Source organism: Meles meles, chromosome 3 (genome assembly GCF_922984935.1).
Source record: "Meles meles chromosome 3, mMelMel3.1 paternal haplotype, whole genome shotgun sequence".
In the NCBI taxonomy this organism is placed as follows: Eukaryota; Metazoa; Chordata; class Mammalia; order Carnivora; family Mustelidae; genus Meles; species Meles meles.
In genome coordinates, this window is record NC_060068.1 from 104,988,764 (window position 1) to 105,008,459 (window position 19,696).

At 44.6% G+C, this 19,696-nt stretch overlaps 2 protein-coding genes across 5 annotated transcripts in view; both read right to left on the reverse strand.

The window, feature by feature from the left end:
- Window positions 1–19,696, reverse strand: part of LOC123938185 (protocadherin alpha-C2) — a 117,441-nt gene that overhangs the window by 25,945 nt on the left and 71,800 nt on the right. For 2 of the 4 annotated variants that reach the window (XM_045999324.1, XM_045999321.1), the window contains exons 1-3: window positions 16,809–19,571; window positions 7,232–7,290; window positions 4,004–4,092 (exon numbers count right to left, since the gene is read on the reverse strand). In XM_045999324.1, the coding sequence (XP_045855280.1) occupies window positions 4,004–4,092; window positions 7,232–7,290; window positions 16,809–19,370 (2,710 nt within the window). In that variant the 5' untranslated portion in view covers window positions 19,371–19,571. Of the gene's footprint in view, window positions 1–4,003; window positions 4,093–7,231; window positions 7,291–16,808; window positions 19,572–19,696 lie in introns of those variants that run through there. The other 2 variants (XM_045999325.1, XM_045999323.1) reach the window with 1 other exon arrangement.
- Window positions 7,239–19,696, reverse strand: part of LOC123938189 (protocadherin alpha-3-like) — a 158,633-nt gene continuing 146,175 nt past the window's right edge. Inside the window, 1 exon segment of the mRNA XM_045999329.1 lies at window positions 7,239–7,290. The gene's annotated coding sequence lies outside the window, so the exon portion shown is untranslated.

Below are 19,696 nucleotides of genomic sequence, written 5' to 3' on the forward strand. Positions count from 1 at the left end.
AGGTGGGCGCCACTATTTTCTCCATCTTACAGGGGAACTAGGAATCAGAAACGTTAAATAAGGGACTTAGAACTGTGCAGCGGTGCAGCTAGAATTCAAAGAAGGGTTACTCTGACCTGGAGCCTGAACTCTTAGTGATTCTCTCTCTGATGTAGGGACAGGGCTCCTGCTTCCTGCAAGAATCATGAGTAGATGCCTTCCTCGCATGGTTTCTGAGCCTCCAAAGATATCATGCAACCTCAGGAATATTTACTCTCAATTCTATACCAGTTCTTAAACATTGGGGTACATTGGGAGAACATGGAGGGCTTGTTAAAACACAGATTTCTGGGCCTCACTCTGAAAATTTCTGACTCAGAAGGAATTAGTGCGGCTGCTCCAAGTACTGTACTTTGAGAACCACGTCCCGTCACTCTAAACTAAGGTCCCCTAGGTCTCCCTGCCTTAGCCATCCGGCCTGCCTAATTAACCTTCCACTGCCTAGTCCCGATCCCCTGGGGTCTTCCTTGACAAGCCATAGTGTTATATTTGGCAGTGAGTTGTGTTTTTGGAAGTCCCTGAGTGCTTTTGAAAATAGGATCTCCCACTCCAAAAATAATCTGTTGCCTGAGGTAATGAAAAGTAGAAAAGGGGGACTGGAAGAAGCATTAGGGGATAGCAAAGCAGCCTGGTGCGCTGAGGCCAGACAGGCTCTCTCAAAGGCAGGGGCAGTCTTTTTAATAACCTCTGGGCTTCCCTCTAGGAACTGATCACAAGAGGGCACCCATTAAAACCTCTTCAGACCATTCACATTGAGAAAGTGAGAGTTGTGAACGGGAATGACTGGCCCTTTAACGCTGCTCCCCCCCCTCCGGCCCCATCCCTCTCTCTGAAGAAGCTGTAACTGGATGCTCTCCCTCCTCAGCCCATTTTCTTTCCTCTGCTCAGTCTCACCGGAAGCTGCTAAAGAAGAAGCCCTTGTCCTGTCTGCTCACACAAAGGTGAGGCTGGAGAAGGGGACCAGAAATCAGGATTAACCAATTTGATGCCTGACTTGTTTATCCTGCAAGAGACATCACCTAGTGATGTCCCCATGGATCCTTTCGGAGCATGGCATCTTATCCTAGGTTTTTGTGGACTGTGAAGATAAATGAACAGTTTGTCAACAAAGCAAGAGAATGCATCAGTGGAGGAGAAACAACCACAAGGAAGATATGTGAATGAGGATTGGGGTACAGACTGCCTCTTTCTCTTCCCACCCGCAGGCTGCAGCTCTTTTAGGTGTGAAAAGGTAGTGGTTCATGAGGGGGTCTCAGACACATGTAAGGAGACCCAGGCAACAAGAGGAAACCTTCTGGAAGCAAATGCACCTTCATCATGAGGCACTAAGGGCAACAGAATCAATGAAAGGCAGGTTCTTCTTGGGACCGGAAATAAACAAGTTTTGAAGCATTTTCCTTTTCTCTGGGTAGAGCTAATGAAGCCTCCTCATTCCATTTCCAGAAGGGCAGCTGGGTTAGGGGTGTAGGGAGAGTGCCTGGACTGTACAGATGTCAGGATGATCCAGACAACCTTAGAGGGTGTGTCTCTGGGTCCAGAAATGAGAATTACTGAATTCTGGCCGCCAGGTCATCAGCCTAGGCCATGTCATGGATCGTGCAAAACCATTCCAGAAAAAAAAAAAAAAAAGATAAAATTAGGCATTTATTAACACTGTTTGTCAAGCACTATATTCAGTTCTTTCATCTTTAGTAATCATGGCAACTCATTAGGAGAGGGGTTATCACTATACCCAGTTTACAGATGGAGTAATAGGAAAACACGAATTTAAGCAATTTGCTTATGCTCACCCAGCAAGGAAGTCTGGAATTGCAGTCTGATTCAGATCTGATTCCATGATCTTAATCCTTATGCCGTATTCCTTACTGACTCAGCAGAACATATTTTTGAGGCCTAAAACCTAAAAATGTTGAAAGGACAGTGCAGAAAGCAGAGGGGCTTCCCTTTAACTTTAAGTCAGTGGTGAGGAGGTGTGTGGAAAAGTATGGTGAGGTCACCCATGGACTACGTGGAAGACAGGAGCTGTGTCCAGCTCAGTCCGTGAGGATGGTGACTCGTGCGTCAGGAGCCAGGCACAGTCCTGGGCAGAAGGGATTAAACAATGGTGAAGGGGAGAAATGGCGACTCCTTCCTTATCTTCTGTCAAGAAGAGGGGTTCCTAACATTCTTTCAGGTCTGAAGGAAAGAGACCTGGGCCAGATGCAAATGAAAAAACTGGCGGACGGTTCCTACTGCACATCTGCCTAGGATCATCTGCCAGCATCATCCATGAAAGGGAAAATGTTTTCCGACTTAGTTCCTGGCTCACCAGAGTGACCTACAAAGCTCCGTGAGAACAGGAAAAGCCCTAAAATGAAGGCAGGTGAGCAGGGCGTGGGTGTAGCTGCTTTCGGAACAGATCTTAACCTTCTCGGTGCCTCCCATGCTGCAGTGCTGGGCAGCCCAACAGCCTGTCCTCCTCCATCACTTCTTCACTCCATCCCTGGCACTGGGGTTGCAGATTTGTCAATGAACTATTTCATGTTCCTCTCCTTGCCATCTGGCAATATTACTCCCTAATGAATTGCTTTAACTTGTGCATTTTCTGTTGTGGTTTTTTTTTTTTTTTTGACAAATGTGACTTTTAGTTGAATCATGCCACATTCATAAATAGCAAATGCTGGCTGATTAGAATCAATGAAAGCCCTTAGAGTTGCCAGCAAAAATGGGCCCTTAGCTGCACATGTTACTCCGATAGCCTAATCATTGAAAGGCACCTGATTATTTTTGGAAAGAATGTTTCAGACGCACACTTGTGTCATCTGTAATGTATCTGTGTATGTATTTGAATTTGGATGGGTTCTTGCAGGAATCCCAGCCATGCTAGGAATATAAGTGCTACATACACTTGGATTTGGAGCTAGACACACTTGGGTGTGAATCCTACTCTGCCACTGACAAACTACATGAACCTGCGTATGTTTCTTATCCTCTCTGTGTCTCCAGTTTCTCGTATGTAGAATAGTCATAATAAATCCCTTGCAAGGCTGTCATGGGGGATAAATGAGATCACATGTTTAATGTGCTCGGCACAATGTCCAGGTAGATTATGGCTCAATAATCAGGAACTATTATCATCATCGTGATGTTCTATTAATAGAGGATTGTGATAGACACCATTTTCAGTCTCTGAAATCCTTTCTTTCTGAAAACTGTCGTGGGAATGGGCCCACAAAGCCATATGTTTATTGTATGACATTGCTTTAGTGATTAGGTGAGAATAAGGAAACGAAGGAATTATGAGCTTAAGGAATTTTTCTATGCCCTCCCAGCCACTGGGTTCTTGATCCAATCTAGTAGATTCTATTTCCTGAAAGTATGGATTAGGAATCAGCCCTCACTGGTCCTCTAAACTAAGAAACTGTGAGACAGTCACGTGTGCAAATGTACATGTCAAGGCAGTAAAAGTCAGTCTGCAGAACGATGGAGGTATGCAGAGAGAAGCAGGTCTGACTTTGACCTGGAGTCAAAGAGAGTGGTGCCTTGGTTTTTATACTTTCCACTTCCATGAGAAACTCCACTGCACATATCTGTCTGTAGATCTATGTTTCTCCCTTTTGCTTACCACTCTGAACAGGTTTGCGTCGTCTTCAACCAAAAGATCTTTGCTAACAGTGTCACCTCTGCGCATGAGGCCACCAGATCTTCTCTGTGTGGCTCAGATAGCCTAAGCACACGAAAGACCCCTGGTTACTTTACAGTAGAACTTTATATACACGTGCACTCTTCTCTGTTTTTAATTCTTGGAGGACATTAAGTAGAAAATCAAAATAATCATGCAAGAGTATAAGGAAGTCATGCATGTATGGAAAAGAAGAAAGACTAAAAAGAAAACCATTAGCATTCCTGATCTTAAAAAAACAAACAAACAAGTCATCTGATTGCCTTCTAGAACCCAGCAAGAAGAGAGACCTTGGGTCTTTACCTGGTGTTGCACTGGATACTGTTGGCCACTGCTGATCGGGCCCTCCTGGACCAGCCCGTAGAATGCCAGCCTCCTCCAGGTGCACAGAGCTGAGGAAACACACAGACCCAAATAATGGTTAACCATAAACGACTTTCCAGATCTTCTTCCACCTTGAGAAAGCGCATGGCTCTCTGAAGGCAGAGCTACGGCTAACACACTGTACTCATACTTGAAGCAATGACTGCTGAGCAGTTACCTTATATAAACTGCAAAAGCATCATTGACTTCCTGCTTGTTATACTATTCGGGCAATAAACATGTTTTATCTTTGTGGCAATTCTGGTTGTCATTAATGCCACATGGTGTTCAGTAAATCTAATAGGAAGCCCTTCCGAGGGCTAATGCCATTTTAACACCTTATTGCTGAACCAGATGAGGAGAACTTGTTCTCAGAAGCCCCAGGCCTCTCTTGCTGATTCTCTTGTTTCTGGGTCCTCTATAGCAAAGATGAAAATACATGAAAATTATTTGTTGACTGTAGCATTATTCCAAATTAGTTACCCAATTACTTCTTAACGTGTTTCATGTTTTACTCTTTCTGTATTTTTTACTTATAGACCACACACCCTATATTTCCTGGGATTTGAGGAAGCCTATCACCACCACTCATGGGTCCCAATTCAGAAGAGATTGATTCAGCACGAAATATTGCAGGGAGTGAGGCATGAACTGGGACTCCTTTGGAGGCAAGCAGAGATAGAACATAAACCCTTCAGGAATGGGGCAAACATCATATTCATTTACATATGTTCAATGCTCACACATAGGAGACCCTCATATACCTGTGGGATGGATGAAGGAAGGAACAAACGGGACCGTAAGAGTAAACATCATCCCAAAGAATCCTCACCAGAATTAGAGGATTCTTTTCTTTTTTTTTTTTTTTAAGAGTTTATTTATTTATTTGACAGAGACCGCAAGTAGGCAGAGAGGCAGGCAGAGAGGAGAGAGGGAAGCAGGGTCCGAAGGCAGAGGCTTTAACCCACTGAGCCACCCAGGCGCCCCTAGAGGATTCTTTTCAAAAAGACATTGGTTCGTCTTGCAAATTAAGTTACTCAAAATTTACACTACTATTTGAAGGGTTATGTGAGGCAGCGAAGCAGATGAACTATTGTGGGGGAAGCCCATCTATCAATTGAATATTCTTTCACTCTTGACTCTGAATAATATATCTAATCAAAATTCACTCATTAAGCTCTGCCCTACTGCAATTCTTCCCTTTCATTTACATTCTAGAATCTTTCCCCCCCAAATATTAATATCCTTCATGTGTTCCCAGATTCTTCCAGCAAATTCTATGGGTTCAGTCAGATTCATTCTGGAGATATATCCACCCTGGAACCAGCTCAACTCAAAGCAGAATTTCCAAAAAAAACAGTTGCATGAGGTTTGAGGCCAGAACGGCCAAGAAGCCAAGCACGTGTGTAAAAAGAGAAGAGTATTCTTTGAGTTTACAACTCTAATACATGTTCAGTGTACTGTACTATGAGGAATAAGTTACATTTAGCTGCACCTTTTAGTTCATTCCTCATCCTACTTATATCTCATGGTATCTTAGTTGAAACCTGAATAGGAGCACACTTGGCTTTTCCCCCCCATTTGAAAATGGAGTAAGGAAGTGATATATTTTAGCATTTTATTTCAAATGTAGCTTTAAAGGCACATCTCATGGCTTTGACACTTTTCAAGTAAAGCACTAGTTCAGCCAGGAGAGAAACATCTGGTATTATAAACCATGCTTTTCCCTTACTGCATGGTTTGCAACAGTAACTCAGATGCAGGCAAAAGCATGAGCTGGTCACTAACAAACAGGAAGAGCCCTCCTGCCACCAGTATTCAAACATCCGCACAAGTGTTTCTGGGCTAAAATTATGACCCAGGTTCCAATGTGACATCTCACTATGCCCACTGCTGATCTTCAGGCCTTCACCGATTGGTTCTTGTTCAGAAATAGCACCCATTATAGTGATCTCTGCTCGACTTGTAATGTAATGCTTGAGACTATGTTAATTTATTTCACTTTAATGCATTTCTAAATGGACTTAAAACTAATTTTTCATTAACTTTTTTTTTTTTTTAGATTTTATTTAGTGGACAGAGAGAGTATAAGCAGAGGAGCGGCAGGCAGAAGGAGAGAGAGAAGCAGACTGACCTAGGGCTCGGTCCCAGGACCCTGGAATCATGACCTGAGCCAAAGGCAGACGCTTAACCATCTGAGCCACCCAGGCGCTCCAATTTTTCATTAACTTAACACATACTTTGTAAGCTCTCTCTTTAGAGACCGATGTAGGTTTTAAAGATCTACTGAACTGTTGCCCAGACATTTTGAGGGGCTTAAGTTTAGAGTTCATTCCTCCCTTGAAACAAAATCCTTTTGCGGGTAGTGATCATTAGTTTCCTGGTTTCCAAAGTAAAAAATCTTTTATTTGGCCCTATGGCACTAAATCAGCTCTGGGGATAATGGTAGTTAATCAATTACTGTCAAAGAGACAAAGTAGAGAAACCAAAATTATATTTAATCTGAGTCTTAGAGTAATACTATTACTCTAGTTTCATTTAAAATAAGATAGATTTGGTCTCCAGATATTCAATAAAGGCCTTTCACATGGCTCATCCGCTAAAGAGCCCATGCCATCAATAGGAACAAGAGAGTAACAAGATGGGAAAGATAAGGAGATTCTAATATGGATGAACAAGAACAAGAATAACAGCCAGTTATTGTGGTTAATAGGATATAAGAGTCGGAAAAAAAAAAAAAAGGATATAAGAGTCGACGTGTGACAGAAAACCAAGGTAGAAAACACGTACTTATATTTGGGTCCAAAATCATCGGGATTAATTATAACTTCTAAGGGAGGGATGGAAAGTATAGGTGGGGAAGGGATAGAGGAAGTTGTAATTATTTCCTTACAGAACTTTTGATGGGAGAAAGTACCCAGCAGCCTGTCTCTGTAACTGTACAGGGAACTCTCATTTGCCAGCCCTTGATAAGCATTTGGCACTACTTCCAATGTTTCAAGGAAGAGATATGGAGACAAAAGGAACTACTTTCTCCTGGCAAAGTATCTAAAACTTCTCAGTTTGACAGCAGTTTCCAGCTCCTGGACACAGGATGTGTCCGAGCCATACAAAGTTAAAGTTCTCCCGACGGGAAAAAAAAAAAAAAAAAAGGAAGGACCTACATACCTGTGCATTCCCGCTCGGAGGGAGGCAGAGTAACGCCAGTCAGGGTTGGGCTGTCGTGGCTGCAAAAAAATCACAAAGGGAGGTTTTGTTAATAAGGCAGAGTGGTGATTACCCTGTGATTGATTAGCCTGTTTCTGAAATATTTCTTGTATCTAAAAAAGTATGGAAGGAGCCATTTTATGGGCAACTCTAAGATGCTATCCATATATATATATAGCACTTCAGGAGAAAATGAGCTCATCGGGGTCCTTCCACAGACTCCATATCATGGAAAAACCAGATTTAATGATGCTGTGAGGACCAGCTGTGGCTTCGCCTTGCTCAAAACAGGTCCATGTTCCTAAAGCAGCGCTAGAGGGAGGGCAGGCTATTTTGAGACGGGGAAAGCTTTCATTGTTTTGCCTTCAAATGCTTCACTAAAGGAACGTCTCCCATTTGGTATTCTAGCTAGAATAGGGCTCAAACTCCATGAGTTCTGCTGTCCGGCCACGCTCAAACTCCATGAGTTCTGCTGTCCCGCCACACTGCAGAGGACTGCAATCTGCTGCCGGCTTTGCAGACTGCAGCATGTTCCACCCAGGATGGATGGGGCCCAGCCGCATGCCAGCGACTGAGAACTGCCTCTGCTGCTGCTTGGAGAAGAATCCCAGAAGTCTGAACTTGTTTTGCTACACAGTCCTTTTCATAAAATCCTACCCACTCCCTGCTTTGCAGAGTGTTTGGCCTCCTCCCTCAATTACTGCTCACTCAGCTCCGATTGCTTAACAGGGAGTGCCTGAAATGCAAAAAGGGGCTGGCTCAGTCTGCCACACCTGTGTACTGGAAGGATCTGTTACCCTTTGTCCACAAACTGTCAATTCCAAGTGGAGGGGACGAAAAAGGAAAATATAGGCCCCTGAAGACTGTTGGAGGAGTTATAGGTTGCGTAGAAGGTACTTAGGAATCACTGGGGACAAAAACGAACCACCATCGCTATCTGGTATGTATTAGCAAAAAATTTTGTTTTAAAAGAATCCTGTGAGGGGCGCCCAGGTGGCTCAGTCGGGTAAGCATCTGCCTTCAGCTCAGGTCATGATCCCAGGCGGGGTCCACAGACCAAGTCCCACACTGGGCTCCCTGCTCAGTGGGGAGTCTGCTTTTCCTTCTGCCCCTCCCTCTGTGCATGCGTGCTCTCTCTCTCTCTCTCTCTCTCTCAAAAATAAATAAAATCTTTACCAAAAAAAAACCCCCCTGATGGATGTTCCCCTCAACATGTTTTCATGGGCAGAGATTAAAGCGGCTCTGTCACTGAATACTGAAGTCTCTTTGAGTGGAAAGATGAACAGATGGAGGTTGCATTCTAAAAATTCCTCTGGATTATAATGATATTTTGTAGATACAAAGCCACAGAAATACCAATAAACTACTTCTAATGTCAGCAATTCTTGTTCTTATCCTTTTTATTGTTTATTCAAAGGATGCAGAGTATTTCATAGCCACACTTTTCCACAACACATCACCTGAGTGATCAGCATCTCAACTCCCAGACAGACTTGCAGGTGGCTGGATGGTATTCAGAAACTTAGTCAAGGCCCAGAAAAAGCTACAACTCTAAGACACTTTACTGCAAATGTCCCCATACATTAACTGCCCTCTCCGGTCCCTTCCACTCTGCTGGCAAGATAGGACTATCATCCTTGGTGGTTAAATTCACAGCATTCTATGGATGTTCCATCTAAAGTAGCATAAAACTCTACAGATGAAACGAAAGGGTTCTCATTTTCTACTAGTGATGTTGCAGGGACCAAAAGAGAAACGATTTACAACTCATTCTGTAAAGCTGGAAAAACAACTGAAATATTTCCTATTAATCCAATTATCACCATCTCTCCCCTTACCACTAGGCACTAGTGTCAACGGTGAGAATCTTCCTTTAGTAAAGACTTGGATATCCATTAGGTAAATGTTGCCAAGTTTTCTGTGATTGGGTAACATTTCTGATGAAAACTGCTGCGACTTCATCTTCGGACTGAAAGCACCAATCTCCTTTTGCTGAAAGGCACAGTTCTAGTAGGAAACTCAGTTCCTGGGGCACCTGGGTGGCTCAGTTGGTTAGGCGACTGCCTTCGGCTCAGGTCATGATCCTGGAGTCCCGGGATCAAGTCCCGTATCGGGCTCCCTGTTTGGCGGGGAGTCTGTTCTCCCTCTGCCCCTTCCCCATCTTGTGCTTTCTCTCTCTTTCTCATTCTCTCCCTCTCAAGTAAGTAAATAAATAAATAAAAATCTTTTAAAAAAAAAAAAGGAACTCAGTTCACTACACAACCTCACTTCCTCAACTATAACTTGTCATGCTATTTTCTGTAAGAGTCCACCAGCAACAAGGTGCTTCTCAGATTGATTTATCAGAATTGTAGTTATGACACGTCTTACGGTAGTAAGACTGGGAAGGGAAAAGGAAAGGAAGAATATACAGTGTTTTAAGTTTCCACATGGTATTAGGCAATAGGATAAGCACTTTAAACATACTGTTGCATTTACCCTAACGCTTTTTTTAGACCATTAATTCTATACAAGGTGTATCTGTTTCGCCCATAAAACATATGAAGATCCTCAGATATTCATAATACAGAGCTATGTCCTCAGAGCTTCACATGGCTCAGGTATTGGGTAGGTTTTAAAAATGTTTCTGAACAAATAAACTATTATGCAAGAGTAACATTAATGTACTTAAATTTATAGAAATAAGAAATCTGAGCTTTAGAAAGATTAAATCACTTGCCTGATTGGTAGGTTTGGCTGATCGTTACATTTAGGTCTCCCTAACACAAAAGTTTGTGCATTAAAAAAAAAAAAAGATTTATTTATTTATTTGGGGGAGAGAGAGAGAGAGAATGTGAGCCAGGCAATGGACTTGGGGGGAGTGGGGTAACAGGGACAGAGGGACAAAGAGAGAGAAACTTTTGCAGACTCTTCACTGAGGACGGAGCCCATCCCAGGACCCTAAGATCATGACCTGAGCTGAAACCAACAGCCACTTAACCCGAATGAGTCACCCAGGTGTCCCACAAAAGTTTGTGTTTTAGACTAATTTACATGGAATGACATATATTGTTGACTCTTGAACGACATAGGCATGAACTGCATTGGTCCACTTACATGGCGATTTTTTTCAATAAATACCGTATATAGTACTATAAATGTATTTTCTCTTCCTTATGATTCTCTTAATAACATTTTCTTCCCTCTAGCTTACTTTATTGTAAAATAAAGTATGTATAATATAAATAAAAATATATTTGTACTATATATATAATATAAAGCATATAAAATATATAAAAATACACCATATAAAATATTTACATAACATATAAAATATGCGTTAACCAACTTTATATTCTTGGTAAGTCTTCTGAGCAACAGTAGGCTATTAGTAGTTAAGTTTTTGAAGAGTCAAAATTTATACTTGGATTTTCAACTGTGCTTGGGTCTAGCACCCCTAACCTTGTATTGTTCAAAGGCCAACTATACTTTCTTTTTTCTCTTTGTTATATCTGAGTTTCCCAGATACTGGTTTATTTTTAAATGACACAAAATTTCAAGTAATAAATAAACATATGTGGGTTTCACCCAAGCTTGATTAAAATCAGAAAAACTCAAGTTTAAAAGTTGACTACTGATATACCAGACACACTGGGGACATATACTAAGGATTTGAATGAAGTGTGATTGTTTAGTTTTCTAACACTTGATGATACATTCCAGAACTATGCTTAATTCCTATTGGTGGAAAGCCCCACTACATTCTGTTGTTTCAAAGCTTAGTCCTTCAGGAGACTAATAGCCACAAAACTCCAGATGTGGAAAAACTGAATTAGGTAGTCCATACAGGTGATGTAGCATTAGTGAAAAGCAAGAAGCCATTTAAGTTTCTACCAAAATTATAACAAAGATTTAACTGATCCTGTAATGATATTATTTATTATTTATACCATAGAATATCTGAGCTATAGAAGGGTGAACCACCTCTATCAAGACAAATTTAAAATAAAATGGGTTTAAAATACTTTATCTCCTTCAAAAAGAAAAAAAAAATCATAGGACCACTCAGGAAATGACACTCCTTGTTATGGAAATCCATGCTGATGCTGATGGTAAACCATCCTCTGAGACATGAAACTACATGCAGTGTCTCCTTTTCTTCCTATAGGGACTCTATTAAGGATGTATCCTGCAGATTTTTCACACTGATACTCTGTGATCATTAGTATAAACTATGAGAGGCAGAATCCTAAAATTCCCCCCCAAGATCCTCACACCTTGGTGTATGTGCCTTGCATAATCTCCAAGAATAAATATGATGGCTCTTACTTTGCTTGGATTATGTCATGTGATACACTTGGCTTTAAGACAGGGAAATCATCTGGGCCGGACTGACCTGAGCACATGAGCCCTTTAAATCTGGGTCTAGAGATCAGAGACAAGGTTGGAGAGATTTGAAGCATGGGAGGGATTCCACAGGAGAGAAGATTCTCCACTGTTAGCTCCAAAGATGGAGGGTATCATGAGGCAAGGACCTGAGCACAACCCCTAGGTAAGTATGGAGTTCACAAAGAAGTAATATCTGCCAACAACCTGGATGAACTTGAAAGAATATTCTTCCCCAAAGCCTCCAGAAGACAGCTCAGCCAAGGTGCCATATTGATTTCACTGCGTGAAAACCTAAGCAGAGAACCCACTCATCCTGTAGGACTCTGAGCTAGTAAATGGGAGTTGTTTTAAACCACTGATTTGTGGCAATTTCTTACAAAGCAATAGAAAATGAATATATAAACCGTTGGGTCAGTAAGGCAAGAAGGAGTATAACATTTAAAATAATCACTGTTATATTACATATTAGTCTTCTAGTAAAGCAACTGAAAAGATGAGAAATGTGAGAATTCTAAGTGAACTACTTTCTTCTGAAGTCACTTGCTAATCCGTGAAGCAGGAAAGTAAAATAAATATAGTATTGAAACATACTAATGGGTTCTAGTACAACAGAAAATGCTAGGTTTGCTTAATTCTGGATGCACAGCCTGCAAGTACAGCAGTTACTCCCTCACTCACAGTTTCACTTCCCTGGAGCCCAGAGTCCTGACCCTGCAAGGCCAGAAAGGAACTGATGTTGCTTGTGTGCCAAGGAACTAACATTTTTCTTCACCTTTGCAATGTCAGATATTTCTTTGCATTTGCCAAGTTCAAATTCCTGAAAGAAAAAAATTGTAATGTTTAGGTGAGCAGATTTGAAATGTTGCTAAGGAATCCTCTCGCCCTTTGATTTTTGAAATCGTGATTATAGGTTATAATGCTCAAAATATGATCATATGGACAAACTAAATTTATATTCATACTTAATATGCACAGGAAATTTGAACCAGGTGAATTCCTAACAAAAGTCACATTCAAAGACACCTGTAAATATCCATTAAATTCATCGAAACCTCTGGACTCAGTAATGGCAAGTTTTCCTCAAATATCTGTGAAATGACATCATCCTAACCTCTCATTGAGAGCAGAAATTGGTGGCAAACCAAGGCAAGTATCCAGAACTGACTCTGCTCTTCTGTCAGGCAGACAGCATGCCAATGGGCAATTTATAATATGCCCGGCTGTGTCCCTGCAGTGTTTGGAGGTAGACCAGATGCCCCTCTGACAGCTCACCCCTGGGTCAGAGGAAAGGGTAAGCCAATGACATTCAAGCTACAATAAATAGATTTCTTCATCAATCAGAATATTTGCAAGATAAAGAGATGGAGAAGAGCTCAGCCATAATTCCATCTGGCTCAGCAGATCTGCAGAAAAAGCAAGGAAGGAGGTAATTTGAAGAAATTGTTACATTACCAGACCAAAGAGAATCTTTTCTCAGAAGAACAGTCCTATAACCAATATGGAAATGGCAAAACAAAGTAGCCCACCACTCAAAAGCAGCCATGAGAGGATGGGACACTGGAATAGAAGTTCACAGATAGAATTTCTTTGCCTATTCTGACCATCACACAGGTTTCATGAGTTCGCCACCATGTCCCTTTGCACTAAGTGTAAATTCTGATACAGGACAGAGTCACCAGATAGAAAGGTTGGTCCTAGAGGAAAAAATTAGGTGCCACTAGAAGAAGGATTAGCTCTTTAAAATCACTGCATCCACAGTTAGGGTTGCAGGTGTATAAACAGTGGCAGAAATACGGAAGATCCGATGGCTACAAATTGCTTGAAAAGAAATGGCAGCAAACTGATTTCTGCTAGTGTTTTGTGATTTCCACATCTTATGCCACCCGCTCCCACAGAAGCACAGTGGACAGATCTGCCCAGAGCACTCAGAGTGACTCATGAGGAGTCACAGGACCACAAAGGCACAGAATCTACCTTAAGATTTGGTTTCCTTTTCTTGGAGGCTCTGAAAGGGGCACCAACCACATTCAATATCAGGTTTTCAGAAATCTCCAAAGAGAAATTCTGCCCCATTGCCAAAAAGTTACTTCAGAGAGCTCATTGCACAAATGGCTCATGAAATCAGCTCACTGGGGCTGAAATCCATCAAAAGATTAGAGTCTGATGTTAAATGCTGTTTAATAAGCAACAAAAGAGAAATCAGAAAAAGAACAGAGATGAAAGATGGCCACAGTCTATGCCAAAGTGAAGCAGATAAACAAAAAGGTATCAGCTTGATAGTAACATTTTTACTCATTGATCCTCCCGACTGTGACCTACTTTTATGCAAGGAATTACTCTTTCTCCTAAAACAGTCAATTTACACAACTAGGTGAACCCATACGTAGTAGCCAAAATGCCAGATTATCACATAACAAAAGGAGTATAAACAATGGGATTTCTGTTTACGCATACTATTTGAAACAGCATAATCTTTGGAATCAGACAGACAGGACCGAAAATAGACTAACAGAATGACTGTGTGTGTTACTTAACCTCTCTGAGCTTATTTCCTTATATGCTAGATGCTGGTAAGCGTTTCACGTATGATTTACAGGGAATGAAATCACACATATATCGCAAAGCAGAACATTTTTATATAGCAGAGTGGTCACTGAGTGCAGATTCGCTTACTCATCCTTTATCATCTTCATCTCATTTAACGTGCGCACACGGCATGAAGTTTCCCCGCCATCTGCAATAAGTAGGTAGGGAAAAGAGAAAGCCTACTGTGGGAGTTTAACAGGTTGATCTAGCAGTCATGACTTTCAGAGCTGAGTGACTTCTGCTTCCATTCTGCCACGTTGACCTGACTCACTCCCTCCTCCTAACTATAATAATTTCAGGAGCTAGAGATCTTAGGGTTCTTCACCGGATTTTTGAACATGGCTGGCAGAAATCTGCCTTGATTAAAATCATGCATTCATTCTCCTGCCAAAATCCCACAGGAGCAAGCACTTTTCTGACATACTTTTCTCCCTCAGTTAAAGGTTTGTGTATCAAAGTCCGTATTAACACACAGGTCAGTGTAAGACAGAAATAGTTCCTGTATCAAACTGCCCCAAGCTTTGAGCCTGGAGGAGGGGAAGAGTGTCCTTCAGCTGGGCTTCCAGCTCACAGCTGGTGGCAATGCTCTCCCAGCCTCTTCACCACCTGCAGCCCACCCCAGGCCCAGAGGGGCTTCACAAGAATATGTTAAGCAAATGTCTACAGCATCCTTATTGAAAGCTAAGCCTTTTTACATGCCTCCAAAAGCTATGATCTAAAGAATTCTGGAAACTCCTTGATTTTGTCCCCCTGTTCTTCTTAATCTGCAATCAGCCTCCCGTGGTTGCTCAATATTGACTAACAGGCTTCTCTGATACATCCACTTACAATGTATGTGGGAAATACTCTATCCATCTGGGCTTTATTCTGTATTGTATGCATTACTTTCCTCAAGGTTAGCAGGAGTTTAGAATGTGAAACTGCGGACATTTAAAAAAAAAAGATAGCAGCATGTCAATGAACATACATCACAAAAATATAGGAGGGACAAATATTATTAATTCCTTTTGTAGTACCTCTGAAAGTCCTAGCTACAAAGTAGTTGTTTGGGATGAAAACAATTCATCACTATGGATGGAACAAAATTCTGGCTTCTGATATACAACTTCAAAGTATCACAAAGCAGATCTCTATTTTCTATTTTCTATTTTCAAGCATGCGTATGGAGACACACTACACAAACGCATCCACACATTCATGCCCTGTCCAGTAATTTACATACCTTCTTCATAATAATGAGCAAGTGACCTTTGCCTACTTAAAACTTGAGGGGCGGCTGGGTGGCACACTCGGTTAAGTGTCCGACTCTTGGTTTCAGCTCAGGTCATGATCTCAGGGTTGTGAGATCGAGTCCTGAGTCAGGCTCAGTGCTTAGCATGGAGTCTGCTTGGGACTCTCCCTCTGTTCCTCCCCAACCCCCCACCTTCATGCTCTCTCTCGCTCTCAAATAAATAAATAAATAAATAAATCTTTAAAACACAAAACTTAAAACCCGTGCCTTTACCAACACCTGTCTTTGATGTACAGCAAGCCATCCACTTTCCAAGGCTTTTCCAGCTATTGCAAACTAAATCTTAGATCCAGAAAACGAACATGTGCTTTGGAATATGTTGGACTATTCCTTGAAGTCCTGTCATTTAACTTAAAGATAGAAAGGGCTTGAGAGGCTACTTCACAACTCATTAAAACCTTTGAAACTGTCCACAGGAAATCAGGAGATTACAGATTACATTTAATCTACTGCAGGGAAATCATATTACAATGAACGTGCCCTATGCCAAGAAAGGTGACAAACAGGAGAGTTCTTTTCTCCTTCTCCCCAACCCCAGCTTGTCCTGGTATCTACCACATCCCCACTTCCTCAGTCCACTTGTGCTAATACCTCCCTAGCCCAATCAGACAAATTCGTTCTTGGTCTCTTTGCCTTACCATCCTTCCTTTCCTCAGGTAGCCTCGACAGTAGAATTATCATATCCATGAGCCAAAGCACACTTGGGCTGCAAGGTGAGATCCACAGTCTACATGACCTCTGACATGAATTGCCGGCAGATCCTATCACATCAATTTGGCGCAATTACCAGAAATAGTAACTGGATAATTTTCAAGGTATAAACAAGGAGAGCACGCAGAGTCGACCACCACAACCTGTAGAGGTCTCAGAGCTTTTTGAAAACCAACACTCCTAGAGTACCTCCGAAGAGAACTTTCCCTCTAGATGATACAGCAGAGGCCATTTCTCCTTGAATCTCAAAACATTACCCAGTATGGCATCATCTTATTCTCAAGCCTGTTCCAGCCCTCTGCAGAGCTCTGTTTTAACACCAAATATTAAGACCAACCCTTATTTCTCCAACATTGTTATGATCAAGGCTTCATACGTCTGGAAAGAAAACAAAGTAAAACAATTCTCTGATGTTACTTTTCTAGCGTGGGAACAACACAGATTATAATCAAGTCACAGGTACTATATATATTCAGTTTACCAGGTAACCCCATCACTGTTAGTAACTCAAGGAAGCCAATGACACTTGGGGCGTGGGGAGGGGATGTATGAAAATGCATGACCGCTTGACTGCTATCTCACCTCGTTTTGAGAAACAGCATCGTTTTTGAGAATAATCAGGTTCCCGGCACTCTGCCCACTTTGGCCTGTGAGGTGCCTGCTGTCATTCGCGGCTGCTTGGGCTCCCCCAGACCCCAGTCCTGTCTGTGCCCCTGTGTTATAAAACATGAAAGTGTCACTCCCTGAGCCTGCTGTCAGACAGGCCTTGTAGCAGTAGGTCTTGGTGAGGGAGCCATTCCCTCGCACTTCGATGAAGTGAGGCTGCACTTTGAGGCCATGGGGTATCCTGGCATCGATGTTGTTATTGGCCTGTTTGTTGAGTTCGGCGGGGCAGCGCTCCCTCACTCCACAGAAGCCCCCACAGCATGCGGTGCCGTACGCCGTGTAGCGGTAGCACTTGATGATGCTCAAAACAATGATTGTCAAAAGAAATATAAAAGACACTGTGCTTAATGCTATTATCAGGTAGAGCGTAATTTCAGAATATGTCCGCGGACTCTTAACGTGTCTCTGAGTATCCGGGAGGATTCTGGAGACTCTGTCCACCACAGCCACTGTAATGGCCACAGAGGATGACAGTGATGGCTCTCCATTGTCTCGGACCACCACCGTCAGGTTGAAAGTAGTTCCACTCTCATCTCCCATCTTCCTGGTAGTCCTAATCTCTCCTGTGTGTAGCTCAACTTTGAAGAGGTCCAGTTCAGAAGTCTGGGCCAGATAGTAAAAGAGCCAAGCATTTTGGCCAGAGTCTGAGTCCATGGCTATGACTTTGGTGACCAGATAGCCGGCAGGGGCAGTCCGAGGCACCATCTCAATGGCTGCTGAAGAGTTAGTTGAGGTAGGGTACAGGATGTGGGGGGCATGGTCATTCATGTCCACCACATACACATTGGCGGTCACAGTGCTGCTCAGTGGTGGACTCCCCTTGTCCTGGGCCTCCACGGTCACAAAGAACTCCCGAAACTTCTCGTAGTCAAAGGAGTTGACAGCATAAAGGCTGCCACTGGCACTGTTAACAGAGACATAGGAGGTGACTGGAAGCCCTTGAACCTCCCTCTCCAGGAGGGAGTAGGTCACCTCCGCATTCTCCTTCTCATCTGGGTCTGTGGCTTGCACAGTGCAGAGCAACACCCCTGGCAAGTTGTTCTCCTCGATGTAGATGGAGTAGGAGTCCTGGAGGAAGCTTGGTGGGTTGTCATTGATGTCAGAGATCTCAACCCGCAGTGTCCGCTGGGATGTGAGCTGGGGTACTCCCCCATCGGTGGCCGTCACTGTGATGTTGTAGGCGGCCACACGCTCCCGGTCCAATGGACCGCTCACCACCAGTGTGTAGGAGTTTCCAAAGCCGTTCAGTCGGAAAGGCAGAGAGGCCTCCAGGCCCAGGCTCACCTTCCGGTTGAGGCCCGAGTCTTGGTCATTGACACTGAGGAGGGCCACGACGGTGTTGGACGCAGCGTCCTCGGGCACTGGGCTGTACAGGTCTGTGAGCACCACCTCTGGTGCGTTGTCATTCACATCCACGATGTCCACCAACACTTTGCAGTGACCCACCATGGGCACTGGACCCTGGTCAGTCGCCTGCACATAGATCTGGTAGGAAGAGGCCTCCTCATAATCCAGGGCTCCACTTACCCGCACTTCCCCAGTGCTGGCATCGATGCTGAAGAGCTGCCTTTCCCGGTCCGACGTGTAGCTGCTCAAGGAGTACCTGAGCTCGCCATTGGAGCCCTCATCTGGGTCCGAGGCATTCAGCTTCACCACCAGCGTGCCTGGCGGGGCGTCCTCCCGAAGCTGGACGCGGTAAGTGGACTGGTCGAAGGTGGGAGAATTGTCGTTAGTGTCCAGGACACGCACGGAGATCTGTGCCGTGCCCGAGCGGGCTGGACTGCCGCCGTCCACAGCTGTGAGAATCAGGTGGTGCAAGACGGCCTGCTCGCGGTCCAGGCCCTTCCGCAGCACCAGCTCCAGCACCTTACTGTTCTCCTGCAGGGGTTTCAGGTCCAGCTCAAAATGCTCGCTGGGGCTGAGCTCGTAGGTCTGCACGGAGTTGGCGCCCACGTCGGGGTCCTGCGCGCTCTCTATGTGAAAGCGCGCTCCAGGGGCCACCGACTCGCTCACCTGAAGCCGGTAGTCGGGCCGCGGGAAGCGCGGCGAGTTGTCGTTGATGTCCAGCACCTCCACCTCCACTGCGCTCACCGCTACGGGGCTGTGCGCCAGCACCTCCAAGCTGAGCAGGCAGCGAGGGCGCTGCTCACACAGCGCCTCCCGGTCAATGCGCTCGTTGACGAAGAGCGCTCCGCTCGTCAGGTCCAGTTCCAGATAGCGCGGACTGGGCGCACCCAGATGGTTGATGCGCAGGCAGCCGGGCCCCAAGCGCCGCAGCTCCAGCCCCAGCGCGCTAGCCACGTTGCCCACCAGCGCGCCGGGCGCCTGCTCCTCCGGCACCGAGTATCGCAGCTGGGAGGCCGCTGGGCCCGGCAGCAGCAGTAGCAGCAGGAGAGGCGGCGGCAGCAGCAGCCAGGACATGGGCGGCCGGAGTCGGGGATGCTCTGTAGCCCCAGGTCGGGTACCCGCCAGCTCCATAGCCACTGGCCGCGGCGGAGGTGGGAGCTGCGGGGCAGGGCCGGAGGCAGCAGTTTTCCCAGCCGTGCTCCACGCCCCGGCCCCGCCTCCGCCTCCGCTCGTGCCACCCTGCGCCCGCTCCCCCACGGCTCCCGCGTTAGCAAACGCCGGGGGCCGCTCCGCTCGTAGGCCCTCCGGAGGGCTCCTGGCCCCGCCGCCCCCGCCGACGCCCCATATCCCTGCTCCTCCGCTCGCCTCAGAGCCGCTCAGCCTGGCTCCGCTGCCTGCCTGCCGCCGCCGCCGCCGCCGCCGCCGCCGCCGCCGCCGCCGCCGCCGCCGCCGCCGCC